A 27,251-nucleotide genomic window follows, 5' to 3' on the forward strand; every position below is an offset into this window, starting at 1 on the left:
AGTACGCATTCATTCATCTCAAAGTATTGGTGAAATAAAGACAGATAATGCCTTATTTAGAGGCTGCATCATCTAAGCCCCGTTCACTCTGTTATATGGACCTCGAGGAATCTAAATATCTTCTGAAGGACGCCGACTTTCACCAAACTGTTCTCAGTGAGTAGATGAACGTATTTCATGCCAGAAATACGGTCCAGGTTTAAAGATACCGGAGTTCCCCTTTAAAACTCATCTCTTTGCCTTGGCTTGTCACACGTGAGATGTTGAGCTTAGTTTGTGCTGATTTTATGCTGTTCGTTATTGCATGGATGTGTTTTAGTTTTTTGGATTCTAGTATTCTACGTTTTTGTGTCCGTGTAATTGCATTTATAATTTAAATGTATTCTGTACAGCATTTAGGTTCTTTGGTAATGTAAAGTGCTTTATAAAGCTGGATTGGGTGTAAAGCTGTTTTATGGATCCTGCGACCTCGCTAGGATGACTTATTCATGCACTTAATTCTCTGTGAAAGTTGTTTTATTCCAACACTGGAAGAGAGCTGGGCCTGCTCTGACAAATGGAACACACTGAACACTGGTGGAGAAGTTTGGTCTGAGCCTGACTGCATTAAAAATATTAACATTCTGAAACACAGCACACAAGATGGTCACCATAGAAAGGGCTGTTTATTTGTTTAAATGTACAAACATGTTTGGTGTGGTCTAACGATAACGGTGCAGCTGCAGGGTGTTGCGCCTCTTCCAGGCAGCCCGACGGGAGCCTCCGATGGTCAGGTGGAACTTGTGGCCCTTGCCCAGACCACGGCTCTTCTTCCCTGCAGATGTCAGGCCACGCATCTCCCTGTGCTTGTGCACAGCCCTTGTGATCCATTGAGTGTCTGGGTTGCGTCTGACAGCCTTGTGGAAGGTGTCAACTAGAATCACCTCAAAGAACTTGTAGGTGGAGTCCTCACCCACCCAGTAAGAGTTAAGCACTCGCAAGGCTCCGCAGTGACGACCAGCACGCTCCTGGGGGGGGGGGGGGGGGGGGGGGGGGGGGGGGGGGGAGAGCAAAACAGCACAAAATCAGTTACTTTGACAGTTAATAAGGACATTTCAACTTCAACACCAAGAAATCTGAGATCATACACAAACAACATTCATTTCTTTTGGTTCTCTGTGGTCTTGTAAGACCTACAGTTTACATACTACTAGAAAAGCTCTATTTTTAAAAATATTAATTCAATCAAGTCTGAGCAACGCTGACAGTGTTCAAAATCAAAGATGGCTACACTGTTCCATCCTTGTGCTGCAGCAGTACTGCTTTGTGCTAGAAAACTGACAAACATTTACAGCTGGGTTGTTTCTGAAAAAGGCACACTGATGTAACGACACCACTTTGTGTTCCAAATACCGAATGCACAACAAAGAAAAGCAAAACAGCATAATGCGGTTTTCACACAGAAAGTTTAGGTTTATACTGAATAGGAACACAAGCAGATTCAATCATTTCCTCACTGTCTTGCGAGTTTGTTCATCTTCAGTGCCCTCTGTGCTACAATTTAGTAAGAACTGGTCCAGACAGAACCAGTTCTTTCTAAATTATAGTTTGTAACTATAAAGGTATGACATACAGCACTCTACATGTTAAGTTAGTGCTCAGTTTGCTGTGACCTTGAGATTTTTTTTTAATTGGATTGAAAATATCAGCTCCACACCACAGGACTCAGGAAGTGGAAAGCTACCTTGCAGCCAGGTAAAATAAATTAATCTGGGCCATTTTCTTCTTTGTGGGTTGTTGCTGACAGTATTGAAGCACCTATATGAGACTTATCAGTCGGTAAATGTTGCAGCTCTGCCCACAGCACACTCACTGAAAATTAGCATGTACACTGCGAGTCCTGACTGGAGATGGAGGTAAACAAAAATATCTTCAGTTGTACGTGTGACAAAGTGAAGCAGAAAATGACAGAATCTTTGCTTTTTCGTGCCAGATGGAACAGAAAAGTGTTTACTGTGAAATTAAATTTGTGTCCTGATAAATCCAGACGTGAAAACCTGCTGTGGGTCCATCAATAGCACCAACTAATCCCAACATTTACACCTCAGATCATCATTGAAATGTGTATACGTTTGGAAATAAGTCAGTCAAGCTGCTATCAAAGCAACTGAAAACAAAAGTGTAAGAGCCCAAATACGCCCATTTTAATAACCCTTAACTAGCTTCAGAGCTATTTCCCCCTGATGACTTGTGCTTTGTAACAAGAGCCGAATAAAAGGCAGGATATCTTGGCTTTTCTTCTCTGGAACTGTCATGCTATCCATCTTTACAGTCTATACTTGCAACAAACAAGTTCAAGAAGCCAGTAATGGAGATGGCACAACAGGATTTAAATGAAACCACTGATGCCTTTGGGAATGGATTTTATAGTTTGGGTTAGCTGGACATATAGTCAATAAGGAAATGGTGAGAAACCCACCATTTACATCTAATAAAAAACAGTATCATTTGACCAATTTCACATTACTTATATTAATTAATACCATTAACGTTTGAAGTAATATCACCTTCCATACTTCTTATTTCATGATCACTGTGCTCAATGAGCATGGAACATAACTCGAACGGTTTGTTCACACAAACTCTAAAACTCACATGACACATCACGCAACTCTGTAGGTTCTCATTTAAAAGCCACAGTCTGATATTAGGACAAACGTACCTCAGCAGTGGACTGCAAACTGCGGGCAAACTTGATCTGGTTGACACCGTGGTGGACTGGCTTGCCATAAGTAGCACCCTTTGGAACGGGACGTTTACGGCCTCCGCGGCGCACGCGGACACGGTAGACAACATAGCCTGATTGAACCAAAGTAAAACGTGATTAATAAGCATTGAGCAGATTATCATGACAGATACACAAGCACTCAGTGTTGCACTCACCCTGCTTGGCCTTGTAGCCCAGCCTGCGAGCCTTGTCTGGCCTAGTGGGTCTAGGAGCACGGTGGAGGTTGGACAGCTGACGGTACTGCCAGCAGCGGACACGGAGCAGGAAGCGCATCACATCGGACTGCTTCTTGCGCCATAACTCCTGCATATACCTATATGCTCCCATGTTGACTTATCTGAAGAAGAGAAAGGTCTGCCATTAGTTCTCAGCTTTCTGTCCAGATTCATATTGCAATTAAAAGTCTAATTCAGGATTTATATAGATGTGTGACTGGCACCTGTTCTGAGATAAACTCAGATTAACACTGCTTAAAATGGAGATGAAAACAAACAAGTGGTTCATAGGAAAGGTTGATCTGCTATCTGTTAGAACTACCAGATGCCTGTAACAACATATGATTTCAGACCGACCAGTCATTCAAGGGTAGTGACGCCACTTAACTGTTTATGGGCATCCACATGTTAAAAAGCGTCAACCACTTCTCTATCAGAGTTGTAAAGGATCCCAGTAAAAACAGAGTGAAAAGACAGTGCACATGTTCAAATATAAAGCGGCAGCATTACTCCATGCTACCTACGAGTTAAATCGGCATGCTACTGTTAGCCGCGTAGCTTCACTTCATACCGAGCCGGGATTTTGTGGAGAAACAAAATTAACCATTATGATAAATATTTGCATTGAACGACGTGAAATTGACAAACATATTAAGTTAACCAAAATGTAACGAAAACACGGCCACGGCACACTTTAGGTCGACAACTAACACATCTACAAATTGCTAGCAGATCGACACTGTCTCGGTACCAGTAAACCAGGGCCATAATAAGCGATTTAACAATATTTGTCAAAAAATAACACGGTTGTATAAATCGCTCACAAGTTTAGAAGTTATACTCTGAATTATAACAAGTGATGAAACTATATAAATGACGATTTTTGTGGATTGTGTTTAGTTCAGAAGTATGAAAAATCTCGCTTACATGATGGCGTACCAGCCGGAAAGAGAGAGGGCATTTACCCAGCATGCCTTATGAAAACCAGAGTAGCGCGTTTCCTTTGCGTGATCATGGGAAATGTAGTCATCGTCTCTTTCATTTCTGATTTACCGCTTCAGCCCATTTGATTTTTCTGAAGTGAAGAAACACACCAGCTATAAGTCGTTTCAATAATTCAAAAGTAATATGATAGCATAAAGTGCTTATACAGTAAACAGATGTTCAGTCAAGTTGTTAGTGGTTCAAAGCGTAATTCAAACTGTAGCTGATAGCAACCATAGAAACTACAGTAAGTACATACATAAAATTTGTAAATTATCTTACGTATGTACGGTCTGCATTTAAACATTATATATCAAGAGCTTTGTTCATTAGTAGCGTAGACACGACCGTCACAGCTCACATAAATATATTTAAATATATCACGCGCTTTACTATTTCGAGTGCAATGATTTACGCATGCGCTGTGACTTCAGAACCCTTTTCACGCTGGATGGACGACTCAAGCGTAGCAAAGCAGAATGGATGTACCGGTTGTGGACTCTACATTTACAGACTTAACAAACGTCTAGTTATCTACCTCATTGAAGTTGGTTACTTTCCTCAAACGTACCAGAAATTGAACAAATGTGTTTGTACCTGGCCTGTCATTGGTTTCTTTACAATATGAATGATGTGACGCTTATGATTTGTTCAGGCTGACCTATTAGCCGGCCAGCTAAACAACAAAACGCTGTCAGTGCGATTCAGCGTCAGTTTGATGCCGAATTATTTTCCGTGCTGTGTCATATCAGCATTTGTCGAACATGCGCCAGATATTACTGTTGATACGGGGCGTTTTTCTTCATGTGTTGCAGGCTCGAAATGGGGAAAGGTTGTAAAGTTGTGGTGTGTGGCCAGGCAGCGGTAGGGAAAACTGCCATTCTGGAACAGCTGTTGTACGGAAATCACAATGTAGGTAAGTATTGCACGTACAGTGATTCGAGACGGTTCGTATTTGTAGCGCTCCTATTTTGTTTAAGTGTGAAAGCCCTGTATGTTTCTGACTTAGATTATTCATTGATCTGCATTATAACAGCTTGTTGCCATTATACTTAATGGCACTGGTTCCATGTCGCTTTTACTCTATCGCATCATATCATTTTTATGATGCCATTCCAATGGCATGTTCTTGGTTGGCTGGAAGTCTTTGTCCTGAATGTGTTATCTGTACTTTCTAGGCTCAGAGTCCAACGAGACACAGGAGGATGTGTATGTGGCCTCGGTGGAAACTGACCGAGGTGTGAAGGAACAGTTGAGGCTCTACGATACCAAGGGACTCCATGATGGACATGACCTCCCTAAGCACTACTATTCAGTGGCAGATGGCTTTGTTCTCGTTTACAGTGTCGACAGCTTGGAGTCTTTCAAGAAAGTGGACATTCTGAAGAAGGAAATAGACAAGTCCAGAGATAAAAAAGAGGTGAGACCAGTTCAAAGTACGTTAGATGAAACCTTCCAGACAGTCCTACACACCCCTCATTTCTTTATATATTGTCTGGCAAATGACAAAGGAGTGCAGTGAGTTATTGAAAAATGTGCAAATATAAATTGAAATACAGTATATGAGGTAAAAACTGAATTTGTATAGTTCTCACAAGCATTGGAGTCAGTGAACCTTTACTCTTCAACACAGCCTCTCTTAGACAAGCTTTCTGTCATTTCTTTAAGGAGTCTTCAGGAATAGTTCTCCAGGCTTCTTGAAGGACACCCCAAAGCTCTTCTTTGGATGTTGGCTGCCTTTTGTTCCGTGCTCTGTCAAGATGATCTGACTGCTTTAATCACCTCTCTGCAAGACCTGTTGCTGCAGATTTTCAGTCCACTTCTTGTGTCATTTGGCATAGCTCAGCCTTTTCTCCCTGTTTCCCTTCCTTAAGAATGGCTTATTGACAGCCACCCTAACATGGAGACCATTTCTGACGAGGCTTCAGTGAACTGTCAGACCACCAATTGAAGGACCACATGCATCTCTCAGGTCCTGTGTTAGGTCTTTGCTGGATTTTTTCCTATTTCTGTAGGCATCACTTTCAGATACTGTTCATATGCTTCTTTTGTCCTCCATGTCCTCTTTCTTCAAAACAGTGAACCAAATTTAAAAGTTTAATTTTGGAAATCACGTTGTTGGCATAAAAACTTTGTTTTATGCTGGTGTATCTCTGTTGATAAATATAAAGAAATGGGAACAAATTATGTATCTTTGTGACAGATTGTTAGTTACAAAGTGTCTAAAGCTACAATTTATCAGTCAATGTCCAAAGAAAAACCTGGAAAGACCTACAGAAAGTCTGGAAAAATATTGCTCAAGGCCGCTTTAAAGGGGAACTCCGGTATTTTTAAACCTAGGCCTTATTTCTGTCATGAAATACGTTCTACTCACCGAGAACAGTTTGGCAAAAGTCGGCGTCCTTCGGGAGCTATTTAGATAACTCGCAATAGGCGTATATCCATATAATGGCATGAACAGGGCAGGGACGATGCAGCCTCTAAATAAGGCATTATCTGTCTTTATTTCACCAATACTTTAAGAAGAATGAATGAACGAACGCGCACTATTGCTCTGTTAGCACATAGCTACCGTTATATTCACAGCTCCTCCCACATATCCACAGCCCCACCCACATATTCACAGCTCCTCCTACATATCCACAGCTCCTCCCACATATTCACAGCTCCACCCACATATCCACAGCTCCTCCTACATATCCACAGCTCCTCCTACATATTCACAGCTCCTCCTACATATCCACAGCTCCTCCTACATATTCACAGCTCCTCCTACATATTCACAGCTCCTCCTACATGCCAGTTGATGACAAACACATGCAGCTACCACAGAGGTTCCTGGAGATGCTTGGAATTCTGATATTCAATACAAAACTTAAATTTGAATCAAATTTACATATACAGATTTTTCAGTCAACAGTAAGACTATTTTAAAACAAATTCATGTTTTTTTCCCCCCAACAGAGTTTTGCATAAAACCATGTATTAAATCTTTACAAAGTGAATCAGTGTTGGTTCAGGTGCGACTATCGTTTTACCAGGTGACAGTCATAGTGCTGGGGAATAAAACCGACCTGCTGGAGTGCCGTCAGGTGGAGCAAGACGCAGCACAGCAGTGGGCGCGAGGCGAGAAGGTGAAGCTGTGGGAGGTTAGTGTCGCCGAGCGCAACTCACTCATCGAACCCTTCACCCAGCTGACCAGCCGCCTCACGCAGCCTCAGAGCAAGTCAGCCTTCCCTTTGCCTGGACGCAAAAGCAAAGGCACCCCATCCAGTGACATCTGAAACACCCCCACCTCACCCACTTTTGGCTGACTGATAAACCAGACAGGTGCATTTCTGGACAAATGTGTTCATCCACCCAGCACTTCTGTATGGCATGTCTGGCTGTAACACAGTCAGTCAGATACAGTGTGCACAGGTTTTCATATCTGTACAGGAACAATGCCCAAATATGGCAACACTGAGCCAAGAGATCAGGAAGCTGCACACCACTGATGTAACAGAGCTGTGGTGTCTGGTTGATCAATCATTTTTTTGTTCAGGAAGTTCCTGACTGAGTGAAGTGACCCAGAAGAATATAAGTGGCAGCCATGACGAGAGCTTGTTTAATTCTATAAAAGTTAAGGACAGGAGTTTCGGTGCCTCCTTTATCTTCTATAGCTTAGGAAACACAATGATCCTTTATGAAAAGAAGAGTTAACTCTGTCCCAACCTTCTAGTGACCCTCGATTATTCTCCTTTAGTCGTATTGTGATTTGTGTAAATAAATCTGACAGTAAGCAGCACGTAACAACATCTTTCACTTTAATCGAATAGTCCGAGTAGCTGCAGTTTAGATGGATTCTCGTTGCAGTGCTATTGTCTTTCCCGAAGTCCTTACCCTCACTAACAACATTTTCCAAAGAGATGCATAGAGAAATACTTTTTTTTTCTTCTTGTATTTGACCTGTGGTTACAGATAGCTTTCTGGACTCCTTGCCAAGTTAACGTTGCCAGATTAAGGTGAGGTGCTCATGGCCTGTATCCAGCAGCCCAAGCTGTAGATGGAGGACACTGCACAGTACTGCTGGGCACCAGTTGTGTCAAGTAGTTCTGCATTACAAAAAATCTCCACTTAAGATTGCTGGGACTGTACGTGCATCCTCATAGAAAACTAAACCGACATATCATTTCGGTGGGAAGGTGTTGGCAGGCAGTATATTTCTTTTAAACTTTAGAGGGAACTATTCTCACCGTTTCCTGCTGGCACCAAATTTTTTTGCCAAGCTAGGCTAAAGAAGTGCAGCCATCTCCCGCTGGGACAGAAATTCTAGGACTAAACAAAATGCGGTTGCAAGTAAAAGTTAACTTTGCTTTCTGGTGCAGCTTCCACCACAAACTAGAAATCAAAGTCTCTCTGAAGGATGTTGTGTTCAATTTGCTTTGAAAGAAAAAAAGAAAGATTACAACAGAAGTTATCTTGATGCACCTTAAACAGTAAGGTCACTATTACAGACACCCAAAAATGACCTAGATTGTTCTTGACAATACTCTCAAAGGAGAAACATGTTTTTCACAATAACCCTAACCCAATTTTTTTTAAAGTTAATTTCACTTTAAGTGTGTTCGGTTCAAAACAACACAAGACTTCTGTCCATATAACAGGAGGCTGTTCTTTTCCTAATCTGATGTGAATGTAGCATTTCTGCTCACCTCAGCCTAGTCCATTCCATCTCATATCAACTGTAGCCTGCCAGCAATAATATTCATGGTATTGCTTTTACTCGTGACTTATAATTCCATTATGTCTGTCTGGCATTAGTTGCACTCCTGTGTGTTGTTGAGCCCGTATAATCTAATAGTGCTGCTATTTAAAGCTGTTTTTATGTCAGCCCATCATAGTAGAAATAATCAGTGTTTGGAGCAAATATTTATTTTCTAACTAATTTATTTTTGTCAAGAGTGTTAACACTCAGTGTGCTGCAAGTAGAGCAGAGGTGGTGAGATGATGATTCTATCCCTGTATTTGTGTGTACTGATTCAGATTAAAGCCTGTGAAATGATCAAACGTGTGGACGCTTCACAAGGTCATGTTTAATTCTTTAAAGGGGAGAAACAGAACAGCTTTTCATTAGTACTGAACACAAATCACAACCAATGTCCATCCATATCTAAACATGTCTACATGTGTCGAACACATTTTCCAAAGAGCGGGAGTTTGGAGAGGAAGCAAACACCAACTGGTACTTTTATTACTTGAGAGTTTACACTGACATTATTGACTGGGAATCATGCTGAGACACATTTCATCTAGCGGTTAAGTATTAATGTCCATCTTCAAGCACAGGCTAAAACTTCAAGAGAAACCAAATCTGATTATAGTTGGGTGGGCGATAACTTAGAAAAGAAAAAAAAACAAAGAAAAAAAACAAAAAAGGACAAACAACAAGGAGTTAAGACTTCAATTTCTATAATAAAAATCCCCCCCTCCCTCCCTCCCTCCTCTGCTACAAGTCATGCCCCCCCTCCCCACATTCCCCAGGTCGTCCACCAGGCGGCTGCTCGGCTCATTATGTGGCGTAACGTTTGGTCCACTGTTTGGCTATCCTGTCATGTTCAGGTCTGTTTGTTGTGTACTGTGTGGCGATGCTTCCAACCAGAGGGTCAGCTGTCAAAACAACAAAACAAGACAGGTGAGTGTTTCCTGGGCTGGTTCTGCTTAAATGCATGAATCAGAGCTGTGTGATAGAATAGAATAATACTTTATTCATCCCCCAGTGGGGGAAATTCAAAGAAAGTTTAGCGTCGGGATTGTATTGTAGAAATGTACAATGTCAGGTGAGACATCAACGCAAACAGGTTCTGTTACAAGTTTGTTGCTGTTTGACATGACAGGGAAAGTGTTACCTTATTTCTTGTGAGTAATCATGACACATCTGACAATAAGTGTTCTTTGATACAAGTGTTTTTATGCCAGTGAGTAAAATGCAGGCTCTGTGAGCTACAGGCCTCTCATGCTTCTGTCTGCCTGCTGATTGGTTGACTGTGCTCATGGTGTCCAGAGACACAGCCGTATGAGAGCAATGTAACCTAAATATCTAATATCAAGATTTGGGCGTTAAAAAGATTGTTACCAAAACTACAACAAACTTGCTGAGTTATGTTTCTGTTAGTGTGGTCAGTCTTTAAGGTTATCATTAGGAGCAAAAGTCTGTCTATTCAGATGAAATTAACCCTAAAAATCATGTAAAGCAGCATCCATGGAATACTGTGACAAGTATGTTTGTATCATTTGTGTGGAATTGTCAGCTCTCACCAGGGTTGCAGTCAGTGAGCAGGGAGCAGATGGACAGGAGGACCTTGGAGATGGTGAGGGCGGGACTCCAGTTGTCCTTCAGGATGTCCAGACAGATCACCCCCTGACTGTTGATGTTGCAGTGATAGATCCTTGTACGAAACGTCACCTGCAAACACAAAGAAATATTAGGTCCTTCATCCACAGCTTTTACACATTTATCTCCATGGAACTATTTCGTGATTACTCTCAATTAACAACCGCTCCAAGATAAAAGTCAGTATTAACTAAAACAAACGAGGTGAGTTATCATATTTGCCAAATCTAAGGCCTTGAAATTTGAGCCGTTTTCTATAAGCCGCTTTCCACAGGCTGATGGCGCCCTATAGTGGAATCCATGAAAACTACACCTGTGAAAAAGAGATTTCTATGCAAACATCTTGCAGAGGAGGCCTTGTTGACTAGCAATTACTGAAATGTTGTGTCACCTTAGGTGGTTTGAAGGGGTAGTCTGGTGTGAAGGCGATGTCCAGGAAAAACACACCACCCTCATACACGGAGCCTGGAGGGCCCAGGATGGTCGACCTCCACTCATAGATGTTGTCTCCTTTAGGTCCAGCGCTGTTGACACAAAGCACAAAATCGTTCAGTCGCAGTTGAACAACATTTAGTTATATTCCTCATACTTTTCAGTCATATCTTCCACCTAAAATCAACACCGCTCCACTGAGCCAAACAAAAAAAGAACACAGCTCCATTGTAGAGCTGTAACTGACTTCAGGCTGCTGCTCACATGTGGTCTGGTTCCCAAATAATAACACACCCAAAACTGTGTTCTGCCTTTCACCTCTAAAGTTTACCAGGTGTGTGTGTGATGCAGCAACTGTATGACACAATTCCCTGTGGAAAGGCTTAAAAATAAGTTATTCTACAGTTGCTTGCAACTGAAAAAAATAATAAATAACCAGATATAGAACATTTTTTTCATACACTTATTTTCATTAAAACCACGGTAAATTAGGTCATTGGGAGGTCTTCAGCTTCAGTTCATTCATTAGGCAGAAACTTCCATTATCCCTGCATTTCACACATCTGCTGAAAGATGAATGTGTCAGCATTTGAAATTAAACAATTAAATAAATTCTTATTTCAAATAAGACTTGAATACATATGTTAACACCAGAGAGTTCTTTTTCTTAGTCATATCTGTCGAAAAATAACAAAACAATATTTATCAGGTCAGGAATCAAAAGACATTTATGTCAGGCTTTTATGGCATTTTAAACCTGTATTTAAAACAAAACAAAAATTAAAATAAAAAATAGACATCAGAAGTGAAATTAATTAATTTGATGTTTGGATTATTCAAAAGGCCCGTGGGGGTCTGAGGGGTCAGCAGGCTTCTGGGCGAAGGCGTGTGCTGAGGCCCAAACAAGATACAACCAGGAAAAGACTCAAAACCATCACAAAAAGGGACAAATGACCACAAAGATCTTCTGCTGGAGGATCCGTGTCTGAGTTGGAGGAAGTTCCCAGGGTTGAGACCAGGATGCAGAGTTGTAGTCTTACACACTTCTCTGCGGCTTCCCACCTGATGCTGCCCCCCCCTCAATCAAAAAACACAAAAGGAGCAAATCCTCTTGTGCAAAAAAAATTTAAAACAAAAACTTTAACTGAACAAAAACATCAAACTATTAAATGTGGTTTGCTGAATATTAGATCTCTCCCTTTGAAGTCTCTGTTAGTGAATGATTTGATTAGTGATCATCATATTGATATATTTTGTTTTACAGAAACCTGGCTGCAGCAGGAGGATCATGTTAGCATTAATGAATCAACTCCCTCTGACTATTTAAATGTTCATGTTCCTAGAACCACAGGTAGAGGAGGAGGAGTGGCAGCTATCTTCAGATCAGGGTTACTAATCAGTCCTAGACCCAAGATTAGTTTTAGCTCTTTTGAATCTCTGATTCTCAGTTTTTCCCACCCAAAGTGGAAATCACAAAAACCACTTGTGTTTGTTGTTGTGTATCGTCCACCTGGCCCTTATTCTGAGTTTCTGTCTGAATTCTCAGAGTTTTTATCACAGTTAGTGCTGAGTACAGATAAAGTCATTGTAGTGGGTGACTTTAATATTCATGTAGATGTTGAAAATGACAGCCTAAATATTAACTTTAATTCTATATTAGACTCTATTGGATTTTCTCAAAGTGTTCACAGACCTACTCACTGCCTTAATCATACCCTTGACCTTGTGCTGACTTATGGCATTGAGAGTGAACAGTTAACAGTGTTCCCTCATAACCCTGTCTTGTCTGACCATTTTTTAATAACTTTTGAATTTACATTACTTGACTACACGGTTTCTGAGAAGAATTCTACATATAGAAGGTGTCTGTCAGAGAATGCTGTAACCAGATTTAAAGAGTTGATTTCATCATCCTTTTCTTCACTGCCATGTGCTGATATGACAGAGGACGGCTACCTAAATTTTACTCCAGTAGAACTTGACTCTCTTGTTGACAGCACTACAGCTTCAATGCGTACAACACTGGACAATGTTGCCCCTCTGAAAAGGAAGGTAATCAGTCAGAAGAGGTTGGCTCCTTGGTATAATTCACAGCTGCGTGCGTTAAAGCAGACGACAAGAAAGCTAGAGAGACAGTGGCGTTCCTCTAATTTAGAAGAGTCTCAATTAGTCTGGAAAGATAGTTTAATAACGTATAAGAAAGCACTTCGTAAAGCTAGAACTGCTTATTACTCATTATTGATAGAAGAGAATAAGAATAATCCCAGGTTTCTTTTCAGCACTGTTGCCAGGCTGACAAAGAGTCCGAGCTCTGTTGAGCCATGTATTCCTTTAACTCTCAGCAGTGATGATTTCATGAGATTCTTCATCAATAAAATTGTTTCTATCAGAGAGAAGATTAATGGAATCCTTCCCATGATTATCACTGATGTATCATCAAGTAGAGCAGCTTTAGAAGTATCTTTCGAACCTGAATTGTATTTAGACAGCTTCTGTCCAGTTGATATTTCTGAGCTAACAACAGCAATAGTCTCTTCTAAACCATCAACTTGTATGTTAGACCCAATCCCAACCAGACTGTTCAAGGAGGTTTTCCCCTTAATTGACACTTCCATTTTGGATTTGATCAATCGGTCTTTGTTGATAGGATATGTACCTCAGACTTTTAAGGTTGCTGTAATTAAACCTTTACTTAAAAAACCTACTCTTGATTCAGAAGTGTTGGCTAATTATCGACCTATATCCAATCTCCCTTTTTTGTCCAAAGTTCTTGAAAAAATAGTTGCAGCTCAACTTTGTGATCATTTACATAGAAATAATCTGTTTGAAGAGTTTCAGTCAGGATTCAGAGTGCATCATAGCACAGAAACGGCACTGGTGAAAGTTACCAATGATCTCCTGTTAGCTTCTGATAGCGGACTTGTTTCTGTGCTTGTCCTGTTGGATCTCAGTGCTGCATTTGATACGATCGATCACAGCATTCTGTTACAGAGACTTGAACATGTTATTGGGATTAAAGGAACTGCATTAGGCTGGTTTAAGTCATATTTATCTGATAGATTCCAGTTTGTTCTTGTAAATGAAGAATCTTCCTCACACGTTGGAGTAAGTCATGGAGTTCCTCAGGGTTCTGTGCTTGGACCGATTCTTTTTACTTTATACATGCTTCCATTAGGTAACATTATCAGACAGCATGGCATAAATTTCCATTGTTATGCTGATGATACTCAGCTGTACTTATCTATGAAACCAGATGAAACCAATAGGTTGGTCAGACTACAAGCCTGTCTTAAAGACATAAAGACCTGGATGACTCAGAACTGTCTGCTTTTAAATTCAGACAAAACTGAAGTTGTTCTCTTTGGACCTGAGCGCTTCAGGGAGAAATTGTCTAGTTATATAGTTACTCTAGATGGTATTTCCTTGGCTTCTAGTTCTACAGTGAGGAACCTTGGAGTTATTTTTGACCAGAATTTATCATTTGACGCACATATAAAACTGGTTTCTAGGACTGCCTTCTTTCACCTTCGTAATATTGCTAAAATCAGGAACATCCTGTCTCAGGGTGATGCAGAGAAACTAGTCCATGCATTTGTTACTTCAAGATTGGACTACTGTAATTCCTTATTATTGGGCTGTCCCACATATTCTCTGAAAAGCCTCCAGCTGATCCAAAATGCTGCAGCCAGAGTTCTGATGAGAACTAACAGGAGAGATCATGTTTCTCCAGTTTTAGCTTCTCTTCATTGGCTCCCTGTTAAATTCAGAGTAGAATTTAAGATTCTTCTTCTCACATATAAAGCTCTTAATGACCGAGCTCCATCATATCTTAAAGATCTAATTGTAAGATATTTTCCTAACAGAGCACTTCGCTCCCAAACTGCAGGTTTACTTGTTGTTCCCAGAGTTTCTAAAAGTAGAATGGGAGGTAGAGCCTTCAGTTATCAGGCCCCTCTCTTGTGGAATAAGCTGCCAGTAAATGTCCGGGAAGCAGACACCCTTTCCACTTTTAAGATTAGGCTTAAAACTTTCCTTTTTGATAAAGCTTATAGTTAGGGATGGCTCAGGTAATCCTGAAACATCCCATAGTTAAGCTGCTATAGGCTTAGACTGCTGGGGGACCTCATCTGTCACACCTTTCCTCACTTTGCTCTCTTTTTCCCCCTGATTAATTTTACAATTGATTTTATGTACATGTGACATTATTGTGGTTATTAACGTATGTTTCCCTGTTCCAACAGATATCCTTTGAATGGCGTTATGGTGTTTTTCCCCCCTCTTTTCCCTCTTTTCTGTCTTCTCAAACCCCAGCTGGTCGAGGCGGATGGCCACCCTTCCTGAGTCTGGTTCTGCCAGAGGTTTCTTCCTGTTAAAAGGGAGTCGTTCCTTTCCACAGTTGCCACAGGCACGCTCAGGACGGGAGATTGGACTGAAGACACGTTTCGGTGCAATCTGTTGGTTTCCTTAGCTAGGATATAAATTTTTTGAATTGGCTCTATAAGAATTAATTGGATCATGATTACAATGAATTGAATTCCAATTGGCTTGAATTGGACTATATTACTTAAGTGCCTTGAGATGACAATTGTTGTAATCTGGCGCTATATAAATAAAATTGAATTGAATTGAATTGAAGTTCAAGCAGCACATAAAAAAAAAAAAAAAAAAAAAAAAACACCACAACCTGTAGAATTTCCTGCTGAAGGCGGTAGAATCTCATCATCTGCTGTAAGTTCAGGACTTTCTTAACAAGTATTAATGCACATGAGGATGTAACGGTTACTGGTATTATGGTAAATCGCGGTCAAATTTTAGGCAATAAAGATTACCGTTTATGTAATAACAGCCTCATCCAAATCTCGCGAGTGACTCATAACGTAGGCATCAACAATAAAAGCATAGCGGAAAGCACGCAGGACATTTTCCACCCCACTAAAAGGACCAAATCCGAGGTTTGAGCATATTTGGGGTTTTTTAAGAATGCAGAGGGACAACTGGTGGAAGACAATTATCCTGTCTGCAGAACATGCAAGAGAAAAGTTGCGAAAGGCAGTAACATTGAGCATCATCCACAGCTTCACAGTCAATGAACGTCAGTTCAGATACATCATGTGAGGGACTTCAGCTTTAGGAAGATTGTGCAACTTGTTGATAACTTGACAATAATGTTATACTAAAGTTTCGAGCAGGATCTATCGTAAAATGCAACGTTTTCCATTTTCGTTTTGAGACACTTCGGAGCTACTAGCTGAGCAGCTAGCCGTGTTAGCAGCGGTGTTGCCAAGTGTCTCCAAATGAAACCGAAGGCACCCAGTCTACTTGTAATGTTTTATTACGACAAGAAAATCACAAGATTTCGTGAAATTATTTCAGTGTATGTGTTTTGTGGACATTTGTATAGCAATTGAGAATATCTCGACAATATCGTTAACCGTGATCAGTTGGTCACTATAATCTAAAGATATCAAAATTTCCATATTGTTACATCCCTAAAGCACATGGTACGGCCCTTTTATTGAGGGAAATGAGCTCTTAAACTTGAGGACCTGCAGCTGCATTTAAATGCCTCCATATAAATTCTAATGTGCTGCAGTCAGAAATCCCTCAAAGCTTCATGTCCAGAATCCAGATGGTGTCATCCTGGATCACGTTCTTTGATTTTTCCAATGCATTTTTTATAAGCCAGCAGTGGATTGTGGAAGGAAGAATGCTGGACAACACTGCACACTCACCAAGTGTCATCAGTCAGAGTCTTCTTCAGCTTCACTGCAATAACCTTTACCATTCAAAGAGCTTTTACACTACAAACAACATCAATTTATACACGTATTCATGCAATACCTTTTTGGTCTATACAGATTCTATCCAATGGAGTGTTTTTTTTCTTGCCTGAGGACACTTCAACATGTGAAGCACAGCATTGAACCGCCGACCTTCCAAATGGCAGAAAACTGCGAACAGAAAATCACTGAATCACTCGCCACCACCACACCTTCGTTAAAGATCAGCAACAAAACAACGGTAGTGTGATCTGCCTTTTTTTCTCCCACCAACGTACTAACCTTACCACAAAACAATGACCATTTGTAACTCCAAGGAATCCATTCAGAATCGTACAAACGGAGACTAATTTACAACAGTAGAAGTAATGCAACTACATCTTAATATACATCTTACTACTTGCTCAGACTGTGAAATCATTACAACTGCTCATGGAAACAGAATATTGCTCCATCTGAAGCAAGCACATTTTGTTATCACCTGACGGGACCGTCTCTGCCATGTATTTTACCATTAAGCACGTGATGTGGCTGTATCGTTTGTTTAGAACAAATCTTAATATGTCAGCAGCGCACAATGCGCTTCATTTTCACTCCTAAGCAGCCTAACCAAGACAATATAAGACTATAGAACACTCCTGCTCCAATCTTATGTAACGCCAATCAGCCTGTAGATGTTCTTTGATGCATATATCACCGAACTGATATAGAAGGTATGCACCTACGTCACGCTTTGAGTGCTTAACCTGACAGCCCCCTGTGTGGAAAGACACTGCTGTGTGTTGATTCTCGCAGGTTTGGGAGTACAACAAATGAATCAAGTCCGAAATTAAAGGCTGTTGGTCTACACTGGGATCTTTTTCAACATATTCCAAAGAATATGCTGATCATGGACATTAACATCCGGACAGAAATCATGATTTCTGTTGTCTAGATCTGCCTTATTTCAACACCGGAAATATTCAAAGAAGCTGAGCCTAAAAAGTCTGGATGAGGAGGGATTAGTCGGAGAAATTAATTTTTGGTTTTATACAGTACGATTTGTATAAATGTGTTTTATTCAAACTTTAATAATGAAAACTGTGAACATGGATGAAACTACAGAAGAGAATTCACTGTGCTGCCTTTTCCCTTTACACCGACATTAGACACGTGAACCAGGGGTCAGGATTCCAGGTGCAATTTAACCATTTATCAAGCTTCAATTGGAACATATTCCAAACAAACTGTAAACATGAATTTACCTTTTCACTTGCGGAATACACTTGACCTAGTTCATTGTGATGAGCAAACATCTACCCTCACCCAAAATGCTGAGCAAAAGGAGCTTTTTGTAATAATTTCTGGATCTGTTGGTACGGTTCATTCGTAGAACAGCTCTTCACCGCTTTGGATGCATGTTCTGTGTTGTTTTCAACAGAAAGTCTGCTGCCAATGAGCCAGCTGTCTTTTTGGCAGTCAGTGACAAAAAACACAGGGTTGTATTACAAAGATTATCACAAAATGATCCTGATATTATTGAGGAACTTATATTAAAAAGACACTGCAATGAAAAACATATTCTCCAAGCTTCATCCAAAGTTTTGGACTGAAACAGCCAGTTCATTCAATTCCATTTCAAATATAAGACTCCTTAATATTTCTGATTCATTTAAGATGAAAGCTACCAGAGACTGCTGCTGTTTTCATTACTCAACTTAAGCTGTCCCTGCACACACACCCCTGTTATTCGACTTGCTCAGAGAAAAGTAGGTTGGAGATGGTCACTGTGGACAGAAAGACTTACGACATTTGATCCAGCAAATTTTAATCGGAATATCTTCACTGTGGGGCAGTCACTTCAAATCTTGGGGGAATAAAGGCAGCTCTGTTCTAATAGCGGTGTGCCAATTAACCAAAACATCGAAACAAATTGCAACCTTTCTGTAACTCACTGTGTTTCAGTAGCGAGCGTATAGTGCCCTTATTCACCATTTGTGTTAAAATGGTGCTTTTCATACAGCATAAAATCTGTAAAAAAAACACTTCTTACAGTACACTGCTTTTAGAGCTGTCAAAAATCTATTCATTTCTATCTGTTCCTTCCAAACAGAAGGGCTAAGCAGAACCAAGGGGCACCCTATACAACATTCATGGATTTTTGTGCAGTGCAAAGTAACAGTTTAACGATTTACTTGAGCACTATATAAAGTTATATTTAAAGCATAAAAAAAATATTAAACGTGATTCATGTGAAGAAAAAAAAAGCAGCCCAAAAGAAGACACCATCAGCTTTCCATGCATTTGTGCACAGAGCTTGTGCAGTTGTCGCCTTATAGTCTGTAAACGTGACCTGAACAGCACCAAATGCAACTAAAATCCCTTTCACACAGGCACTGCTTTCCATTAATGTGGTAGCAACTGAACGTGTCAGTGTCGGGCAAATTATCCACCCTGGTGCTTCAGCGTAATTTGTAACAGTCTGACAAGGACTGGGCAGACAGCAGTCACATCAACAGACAACAGCATTTGACACATGATCAGCTGTTCAGAGTATTGAATGAACAAATGAACAGCGGTCCCGTTCAAATGTTCCTCCACCATGATTTTACCTACCATAGGGTTAAAACACTGTGGCTATAAGTGCAATTAAACAATAATTAGCACAACACTGTTCAAGTTGAGTACAAGAAAAGTGATTAATGCCTGAATGTAATTGCTTTAATCAGTGTTTCATATCTCCTGAGGGATTGAGAGCGATCACTTGGTCAGTTTAAGCTTAAGATTCATATTTTCTCAAGTTTCAGAGCATTCTTAATTAAATGTTATTTGAAAATACTGTTTTACTATATGTTCCCTAAGATGGACCAAAGTGTGACTGCAAAACCAATTTCTGGTATGTTAAAGCATGATAAAAGTCTAAAGGGCCATAAAACAAGAAATCCTTACCAGGCTTCAAGTCTGTCTGAGGTGCTAAATTAACCACTTCTGGTTTTCAAATACACGGTTATGTCACAAGTTCTGCTGTTCGCTCCATGTGGTGCCTGAAGTTTAAGGGTATGTCAGAGAAACTCCAACTTTAACAGATGAAAATGAAAAACTTCACTAAAATAATTCTTTGGATGGCAACCTTTTTTCTTGCCTGGACAAGAATTGCCAAACAAACAATGAGTAATAAGGTTTAAGATTATATGAAAACAATTAACTGGCAGAGTACCAAGTGAGCACACACTCCATTTTACCTGTAACTGCTACCACATTACACAGCCCTTTGAAGGCAAATTCCTGGAAAATTATCAGGAATTTACAGACCTGTAAAGCAAAGTGTTGCTCTAAGCTTTTATTCTAAAAATGTATCTTTCACAGGTGGGATATTGTTGACTAAATGTTTTCCACATTGAGCTGCCAAAGTACTCAAGACCACATTTGTGGCTGTTCTGACTACAGCAAGTGTTCCCAGGACATTAGAACATGATGACAGACGCACGCACGCACGCACGAGCAGAAGACAGCGTCGCTGTCGCAGCTGGTAAAGCTCTCCCTCCCCGTGCAGCTGGACCAAAGCCTGGCACTTGGAAGGAAAACTTCACTTCTTCAAACTTCCATCTGTGCAGCAGCTCAGAACGCTGCTGTGCTTTCAGGGCTCTCTGAGGTAACAGCAGCATACAGACCAGCCACTTCCTCTCCAGGGAGGAGACTTTTTATAGCTGTGAAGAAGCTGCTGAGAAATCCTCAGTTGTATCAAACATGCAAGCCAATAACACTGCAGAGGTGTGTGTGGACAGATCCCAGCTGGCATCAGCCATCCAGAGGAAATATCTTCCATTTCTATAGCTGCACGAGGGCCCACAGACACACAGAAGGTAATAAAAAAAATATTTCTATATTGTGCTAGCAATGAATATTAATCTTAATATGATAATGACACTATCTGTCCAAACATACTCCACACTAATAGCCCCACTGTGGACAGCATCAAACTTTCCTTCGCCGTCATGAGGCCTGAGGCTGGAATGTGTGGAATCTGACACCCACGGGCAACATCTCAAGAGGAAATGTAGTAAATGAGAACGCAAGAAGGCAGAGAGCAAGGTGAAAGACAGAGAGAGAGAGAAAAGGAGAGCATCGGAGAGGAAAAGAGAATAAAACGAGAGCAACACACAATGAGCGGGGGCCGAGCGGCGCCATTCAAAGCGTAATGAGCAGAGTGTGCTAATGAAGCAGAACTCACCAGAAGCCATTAAAACTCTCCTTTTCTGCATTTGATGCAAAAAGGAAAGTGTTTTCGAGACAGTGGAACTACACTAAATTAAGAAATAAGGAAATCTCTGCACTGTTGGACAACAAGGGAGATAGATCTGTCACACCATGCAGGTTTGGAGCCATTTGTCTCAACTGTGCAGCGTCTCCTCCTTTAGCTTGTTTGGCTCCCGAATTTTTGCATCACTAAATAAACACACAGCAACTCCAGAAAATGCAGCTCTCACGCAGTCTTCTAGGAGAACTGAAGTACAGCTCAGAGTAAAGATGACACTGTGACAAATTAGAATCTGCTCCAAAACGCATAGCGCAGATGTTCCAACTCTGCTGTCTGCTCATCCTGATCTTTCAGAAGGAAACACTCCTTCTGCAGACTTCCCGAACAAAAACAAAGGCTTAAGACTTAAAACCGCAGTGTTGTAACCAACAAATTCCATGTAAATACAAACAATGTCCTCATTTATCGTTGTGCCATTCATTGATTAATACAAACATTAAAAAAGTTCAACTATATGACGCCGACCTTTTTATTTAATCTCGAATAAATAGGACCTTTTTTCAGTGGTGGACTAATACACATTCAGTGCTGGGGTGAGTCGCAGCAGTAGCAGGAGAATACGTGCGTTACTGAACCAAAAACTAAAAGTGTGTTCCTGGTAAGGAAGGAGCACGTTCTCCACTGCAGCAGCGTGATACAATGGACCTCTGTGGCCATACTTACAGAGCCTCCAAGTTTTCATACATGACCCAGAAAAGAAAAAAAAAAAGAAGGTCCATTCACACATGCGCACACTTTATTTTCACTCTGAGCAGCCCGACCTCATCCATAACCTTAACCTTAGCCCTTATCCTCACCAAGCTTTGTCAGTTAGTAGGATACAGGCTTTAGGCTTGTGGGTTCGTTTCCTTTTCTCTGGTCCAATTTTAAAGAATTGCACAGACACAGCACTGTTTAGAAAAAATAAATCTCCATCCACATAAAAATGCTAGATATCTGTGTGTGTGCTTAACTCTGTTAGAACCGTTTCCTTCCTTCAAAGTATGTGCGAAGCGGCTCGGTCAGATGCAACAGCGATGTCCTGACATACGAAAATTCTTTCACCATTGTTCAAGGAGAATAAGCTCGCTCTCAAAGACTGATGGTGTCTCCCCCTTTTTCCAGTCCACACATAAAAGTCGTCAAAATCTTCACCCTGGAAGACGATTTCCCACAATGCTCCGTTTCAGAGCCCTGAAACTGTGTTCGCTTGTGGACGATGGGTGCAAACGCAGTGAAAAATCTGTGCTCGTGTTCATGTGTACACAGCTTCAGTGTTTCTGACAGATCTGTTGACTTTGCTCATCTTATCAGCTCTCAAGCTTAACTTGGGAGGCATAATCATCATTGATGAGGCTCAGACGCACATCATCTCTGAGCATTTATTTCCCCCGCCACAATAAACGTCTTTAAATGTCCTTATAAACGGACACAAAGGGCGAAACACCTTTTGCGAACAAAGGGCCTTATTTTGGACTTGGACCTGACTGACTTTAAATTAAACCTGGACTCGTAGAGGTCAAACTACTCTTAACTAACTTGTTCACCAGCCAGTTATCTTCACAACTGAAATAAGGACGCACAGGTGGAACACACAATATCACTCCATTTAAAGATTAAAGGTTGTAACTGACTGTGTATTAGCTCACATCTTTGTCTGTGGTGCAGCAACCTGAAAGTGAAAATCATAATCAATAAGACTTCCTACTATATCGGAGATTATATCAGTAGTAACGCTGCATTATAATAAAAACATTTTCTCACCAAGCCAGCAGAAGGTTTCAGTGGAATCCAGGACACCACCATGGTTCTGAAGGTACAGACGCAGTGTCGGTTTTGCGAAAGGTGAGATTATGACTCAAACACAATACACAGAGGCAGGAGTGTAGTGGGAAATAGCTCCTGGTGGAGCCTCAAGCACCCCTGAGGACTACGTGCCTCTTCTAAACGCTTGTTTTCGCTCTCAGGTACCTAACTGGTAGTTTTTGAGCTCGCCTCTCAGGCCGAGACATCATAACCTGCAATCCAGACATGCACATTAGTGCCAATAATCAACAACAGGCCTGTCATTACTTCTAAGCGAAGTGCCTAAACTCACAAGACTTGTTGGAAAGACAGCTCAGGCAGACCAAATCTGGCCGGCTGGAAAAGTTGTTTCACAGATAGGACACTGCGTTTCCATGGCAAATTTATCACAGAACTTAGCTGCTCTTCAGAGCTTACTGTGGCTCATTAGAACATGGGAGAACATGGTCGCTCTCCCGCTGCAGGAACACCTCTCTTTCCTGTCACCCTGCGAGGTGGCAGACAGAAGCAGCAGAATGTGTGAGCCGCTCGCACATTCCCAGTGTTGTTCTTCTGCATTAGAAGGCTGTGGACTGTGCCAGTAAACAATCTCAATAACCTGTTGCTTCAAGCCTTTTCCCTGAATGATCATCATACCTATAAAAAAATATTGGCCGCCCTCCCTGAGTCTGGTTCTGCCAGAGGTTTCTTCCTGTTAAAAGGGAGTCGTTTCTCTCCACAGTCGCCTCGTGCACGCTCAGGACGGGAGAGAGCAGCGAAGAGAAGTTTCATTGCAACCTGTTGGTTTCCTCAGCTAGGAAATTGTTTTTGAATTGGCTCTGTATGTATGAATTGGACTCATTTGGAATTTCATTAATTGGATTATGATTTTATTACAATGAATTGGAAGTCTTCTAATCTAAGTGCTTTGAGATGACATTTGTTGTAATTTGGCACTATATAAATAAATAAAATTTTGTCATCTGATCAGAAACAAAAATATATGAATGAGAACAGCTTCGACTGTGTTAGGATGTCAGCACAAAGCGTTAAAGGGAAACAAACTGATGTAAGGAGCTGCCATAAAGCTGAATACAAATCAACTAATCTGATTAGTTAGAGCAACATTAGCTTGCAGACACTAACTGGACAGACTGATCAAAAGTCCTGAATCCTCAAGATCCACATTCAAAGCCTCAGAGGTCAAGATTTCTGAAATAGTGATATGAGGTGCCTTGAAAGTTTAAAAACGACATCAAATGTGGTCTAAAATGGCCACGAGTTGCTCACCAAGACCAACAAGATACATCAATTCAATGCTATTAGAGCATGTAAAAAAGGTTACTCAGAGTGGCATGTCTGACTGAACAAAACCGTCCCAGTCAAGTGAAGCAGAGCCCTGACCTGAGCACACAGACACCAGAAGCTACACATGACCCAATCCAGCAAAATCAATGCATGTGGACAAATCCAACACCAGTGCAGAGCTCTCATAACTGCTTTCAATTCAAAGATGATTAACCATTCACCCAGCTGATACAGGGTTTTAAAACAAGTACAGACACAAGCTTAAATTCTGCTCAGTACAAACATGTTGCCTTCTTTTTTCAAACTGATTAAGTGCTTTTGTTTTCTGTCATAATCCAAAATGTTAACAAGAACCAAACATCTAAAACATCAAATGTTGCTGTTAATTCTGGCAGATGTGCAGAAACAGGAGGATTTTTGTACGCACGTCAAGGCAGATATGATTAAAAGGAGCAGGTGAACTGATCAGAACTCTGACCAGGGCTCCACACTGAGCCCAAACAACAGGATTCCACTGAGGCGTGAAAAGAGCGGCGAAGGTGTGCTTTTCTTCATGTGAACAGAAAACTCTCCGTTTATCTGGATAACCTACTGGAAAGGTCAAAAGATCAGCAAACAAAGCTTCTGCCTTTTACAGCAGACAATTTAGTGCCTCATTGCCCTGATGTGCGATGGTTTTTAAATGCCTAAATGTGGGAGACTCGCAAACAGACGTGGGCTTTTCAGAAGTCTACATTAGTCCTCACTGAAGGAAAATAAGCTGCTGAGACATGTTAATGATACTCCGTGAATTAAACGATCCCCTTACCTGCAGTTTGGAGGAGGGTCCAGTGTAATATCAGCCAATTCTTTCTGAATTCTGGAAAAGCAAACAATAAAAATCAGACGCTGGACATATAAAATTAATCTCCCAGTAGAGGCCTGCTGGGGAGGAGCTGCCCCGACTCCAGCCATCAAGATTCACCTTTTAGCGCTGGTGGACAGAAGTTTGGAGGTCTTGCTCATGCTGACTTTGCTTTCTCGTTTCTTTGGGGGGTTTGCCTCCAGCTGCTGCTGATGGGTTGATGACGAAGAGGAGGAAGAACTTGTGCTGGCACGAGAATCTTCATCCGACATACCGAGCCTTGGCGACAAACATCAACTTTAGGTTCGAACTCTCACTAAAAAGGTCCAACATTTACATGTAAAACCTTGATTCAGTGCAAGGTATAAAAAGGCAACTGCAGAAAGTCTGACGGCAACTCCACAAGCATCAAATACAGCAGGGACAAGTCAAGAGTTACAACAACCGTCTTATTCACGCGAAAAATGAGTGCAGGCAGCGTTGAGCTCTGTGGAGCCCAAATCTTTCTAAAAGGTAGAACTGTGTCGTGATGCGCCGACTTTAATTACATTCCACTACAACCCCAATGAGCGATAACACGAGGAAATACTGCTGCCAATACGCCCGCTAAATGTAAATGTTAACAATTGTAAACGGAATTTGGCATACCGTTTCTACAAACGCTCAGCGCGTGCATGGAAGCTATGGGCAGCAACTATGAATCCCTGCAGTCACAGACTCCATAAACGTCTCCGTCGATTTAACTACGCGGCCTGGACCAGACGTTTACCGACTAAACTAGTTCTACCAGTTTAAGTCCTCAGTGTGTGGGTGATATATAAAATAATTTGTCGTCCTTATCAGCGGATAACGCAGAATTGTGAGCCCAGCTAAGGTTTGTGCTCAGGCGTTATTTTTAGAAATGTCGGGCTGCGACAAAGGAAATCATTTGGTAAAATAGTTCGACTGCAGGCCTCCTTCTGGCCGACACCACGGAGTGATACACGGCCACACATCACACATCTGCTATCGACTCAGTCGAACAAGTCGTGGAAAAGAAGAAACACATCGACGGGGTGATGTCGCAGTCGACAGGGAACCCTGACACTACACCTCAACAAATTTCAGCCGAATTAAACTTTCACCTGAGGAAGTCAGCGAGGTCACACAGCTCTGCCTAACTATTTTCACTACCTCCAACCCTCATTACGACATTAAAACCGAACACAACACGCCGGTCGCTTAGACGCTTTCTATCGTTTAAAAGCAATACCCGTCGACATGCAGCTGATCTCAGTGTACAGTCACAGGATGGACCGACTCCTAATTTCATCCCTGACCTCAACACAGACTCATCAATTGTTCTAACATCCTCAAGAGCACACAATTACACAAAATCTTACATCATTCGTAGCCGTAATAGACATTTTTCGAAATGGATACCTTTCTTTGTGTATAAGCACAGACTATGCGTGTGTGCCTCCGCCGCCTGGACGCACTGGTGTCAGATAACTTCAATAAGCACAACTGACACTTCCGGTCAGCTATTTATAAATAAAAGCACAGAAAAATGTATGCAGTTCCATTGATATATTAGATTAGACATTTTATCTGTCTCGACCACAAGAACAGTATGAATATACATATATATTTATACATGTGTATGTATATATATAAATATATATAAATATAGAAGTTTCAACATTTTTGAACTTACTGATTTTTTCAATAATAGAAATTAAATGGAATATATATTCCATTTCATTTTCATTATTGAAGAAATCAGTAAGTTCACTGCAAGTGTAATGGAATTGTCATTATTTTGGTTACAAATAAAAATGTTGAAACTTCTAAAGCATTTGTCTGAATTTTTGTTAGAATTACATTGCGTTGTGTCAGTCTGTTTGTTCTGGCTAAAATATTGCAAACACCACAGATCGCGTCCAATGGAGGAATTTTAAGGGCGTCCACAGCGAGCTTCTATGTTGACGTTTCGTGCTTTTATTTAGTATAAATAAGCGGTCCAGTTTCCGGTACCATCGTTAACGAAAAGAACTTAACGCTGGCGCTGGATGGAAGCGTGCCTGCTCTCGCCGGAAGTGTTGGTCCAGCAGCAAAAAGGCGACGTCGTGATATAGTTTTAGTTATTCCTTTTTTTCACACCACGTTAGTGTGAACGACGGCTTCCACTGAGAGACGTTATAAAAAAAACATGATTCAGCATTACAGAAAGTAGCTAAATGTTGTCAGTGCACCTCGAGATTAGCCAGATGTAATCAGCTAAAGATGATTATTTTAGAAACCCAAGAATTTACTACCTTTAAAATATACAATATACAAAATTATGGTTAGTGATCTTCTTTTGATCGCTCTGTTACATTTCGCATTTGCAGGTGTTTTTTAATACCAGCTGGTGAAAGGTACTTAGCTTATCTTACTTTATTAAAGAAGCCATATTTTACCTATGTGACGTTAATTGAATATTAAATACACTGGGATGGGAAATCG

At 40.9% G+C, this 27,251-nt stretch overlaps 3 protein-coding genes across 5 annotated transcripts; 1 reads left to right on the forward strand and 2 right to left on the reverse strand.

Moving 5' to 3' along the window:
* Nucleotides 1-646: 646 nt before the first annotated feature.
* Nucleotides 647-3,985, reverse strand: rpl15 (ribosomal protein L15). Its single transcript, XM_072370592.1, has 4 exons — nucleotides 3,910-3,985; nucleotides 2,923-3,104; nucleotides 2,702-2,838; nucleotides 647-1,007 (listed from the first exon to the last, which is right to left on the reverse strand). Exons 2-4 carry the CDS (start codon nucleotides 3,092-3,094, stop codon nucleotides 702-704), a joined length of 615 nt encoding a protein of 204 aa, XP_072226693.1. The 5' UTR covers nucleotides 3,095-3,104; nucleotides 3,910-3,985; the 3' UTR covers nucleotides 647-701.
* A 56-nt stretch (nucleotides 3,986-4,041) lies between these two features.
* Nucleotides 4,042-9,482, forward strand: nkiras1 (NFKB inhibitor interacting Ras-like 1). Of its 3 annotated transcripts, none has more exons than XM_072370595.1 (4): nucleotides 4,042-4,213; nucleotides 4,782-4,882; nucleotides 5,145-5,386; nucleotides 7,008-9,482. In XM_072370595.1, the coding sequence occupies exons 2-4, from the start codon at nucleotides 4,789-4,791 to the stop codon at nucleotides 7,248-7,250; spliced, it is 579 nt and encodes a 192-aa protein (XP_072226696.1). In that variant the 5' UTR covers nucleotides 4,042-4,213; nucleotides 4,782-4,788; the 3' UTR covers nucleotides 7,251-9,482. The 3 variants fall into 3 exon arrangements, with proteins under 3 accessions (XP_072226696.1, XP_072226695.1, XP_072226694.1); XM_072370594.1 differs by lacking the exon at nucleotides 4,042-4,213 and adding an exon at nucleotides 4,401-4,513; XM_072370593.1 differs by lacking the exon at nucleotides 4,042-4,213 and having other exon boundaries at nucleotides 4,527-4,882.
* On the reverse strand, nucleotides 9,450-26,262 carry ube2e1 (ubiquitin-conjugating enzyme E2E 1). Its single transcript, XM_072370596.1, has 6 exons — nucleotides 26,187-26,262; nucleotides 24,885-25,043; nucleotides 24,729-24,779; nucleotides 10,731-10,863; nucleotides 10,264-10,411; nucleotides 9,450-9,615 (listed from the first exon to the last, which is right to left on the reverse strand). Exons 2-6 carry the CDS (start codon nucleotides 25,034-25,036, stop codon nucleotides 9,518-9,520), a joined length of 582 nt encoding a protein of 193 aa, XP_072226697.1. The 5' UTR covers nucleotides 25,037-25,043; nucleotides 26,187-26,262; the 3' UTR covers nucleotides 9,450-9,517.
* Between the last annotated feature and the right edge of the window lie 989 nt (nucleotides 26,263-27,251).

Source organism: Leuresthes tenuis, unplaced genomic scaffold (assembly GCF_036924035.1).
Source record: "Leuresthes tenuis unplaced genomic scaffold, fLeuTen1.0.hap1 SCAF_18, whole genome shotgun sequence".
Lineage (NCBI taxonomy): Eukaryota > Metazoa > Chordata > Actinopteri > Atheriniformes > Atherinopsidae > Leuresthes > Leuresthes tenuis.

What these genes read in the sequence shown, in the direction of transcription:
- rpl15 (XM_072370592.1), bottom strand. Translation starts at nt 3,094, where the DNA reads ATGGGAGCATATAGGTATATGCAGGAGTTATGGCGCAAGAAGCAGTCC. An exon ending in GGGCTACAAGGCCAAGCAGG is followed by an intron (nt 2,839 to 2,922) that starts GTGAGTGCAACA and finishes TGGTTCAATCAG; the next exon opens with GCTATGTTGTCTACCGTGTC. An exon ending in GTTTGCAGTCCACTGCTGAG is followed by an intron (nt 1,008 to 2,701) that starts GTACGTTTGTCC and finishes CCCCCCCCCCAG; the next exon opens with GAGCGTGCTGGTCGTCACTG.
- nkiras1 (XM_072370593.1), top strand. Translation starts at nt 4,771, where the DNA reads ATGTGTTGCAGGCTCGAAATGGGGAAAGGTTGTAAAGTTGTGGTGTGT. An exon ending in GTACGGAAATCACAATGTAG is followed by an intron (nt 4,883 to 5,144) that starts GTAAGTATTGCA and finishes TGTACTTTCTAG; the next exon opens with GCTCAGAGTCCAACGAGACA. An exon ending in AGTCCAGAGATAAAAAAGAG is followed by an intron (nt 5,387 to 7,007) that starts GTGAGACCAGTT and finishes TCGTTTTACCAG; the next exon opens with GTGACAGTCATAGTGCTGGG.
- ube2e1 (XM_072370596.1), bottom strand. Translation starts at nt 25,036, where the DNA reads ATGTCGGATGAAGATTCTCGTGCCAGCACAAGTTCTTCCTCCTCTTCG. An exon ending in GACCCTCCTCCAAACTGCAG is followed by an intron (nt 10,864 to 24,728) that starts GTAAGGGGATCG and finishes TTGTGTCAACAG; the next exon opens with CGCTGGACCTAAAGGAGACA. An exon ending in GCTCACTGACTGCAACCCTG is followed by an intron (nt 9,616 to 10,263) that starts GTGAGAGCTGAC and finishes TTGTTTTGACAG; the next exon opens with CTGACCCTCTGGTTGGAAGC.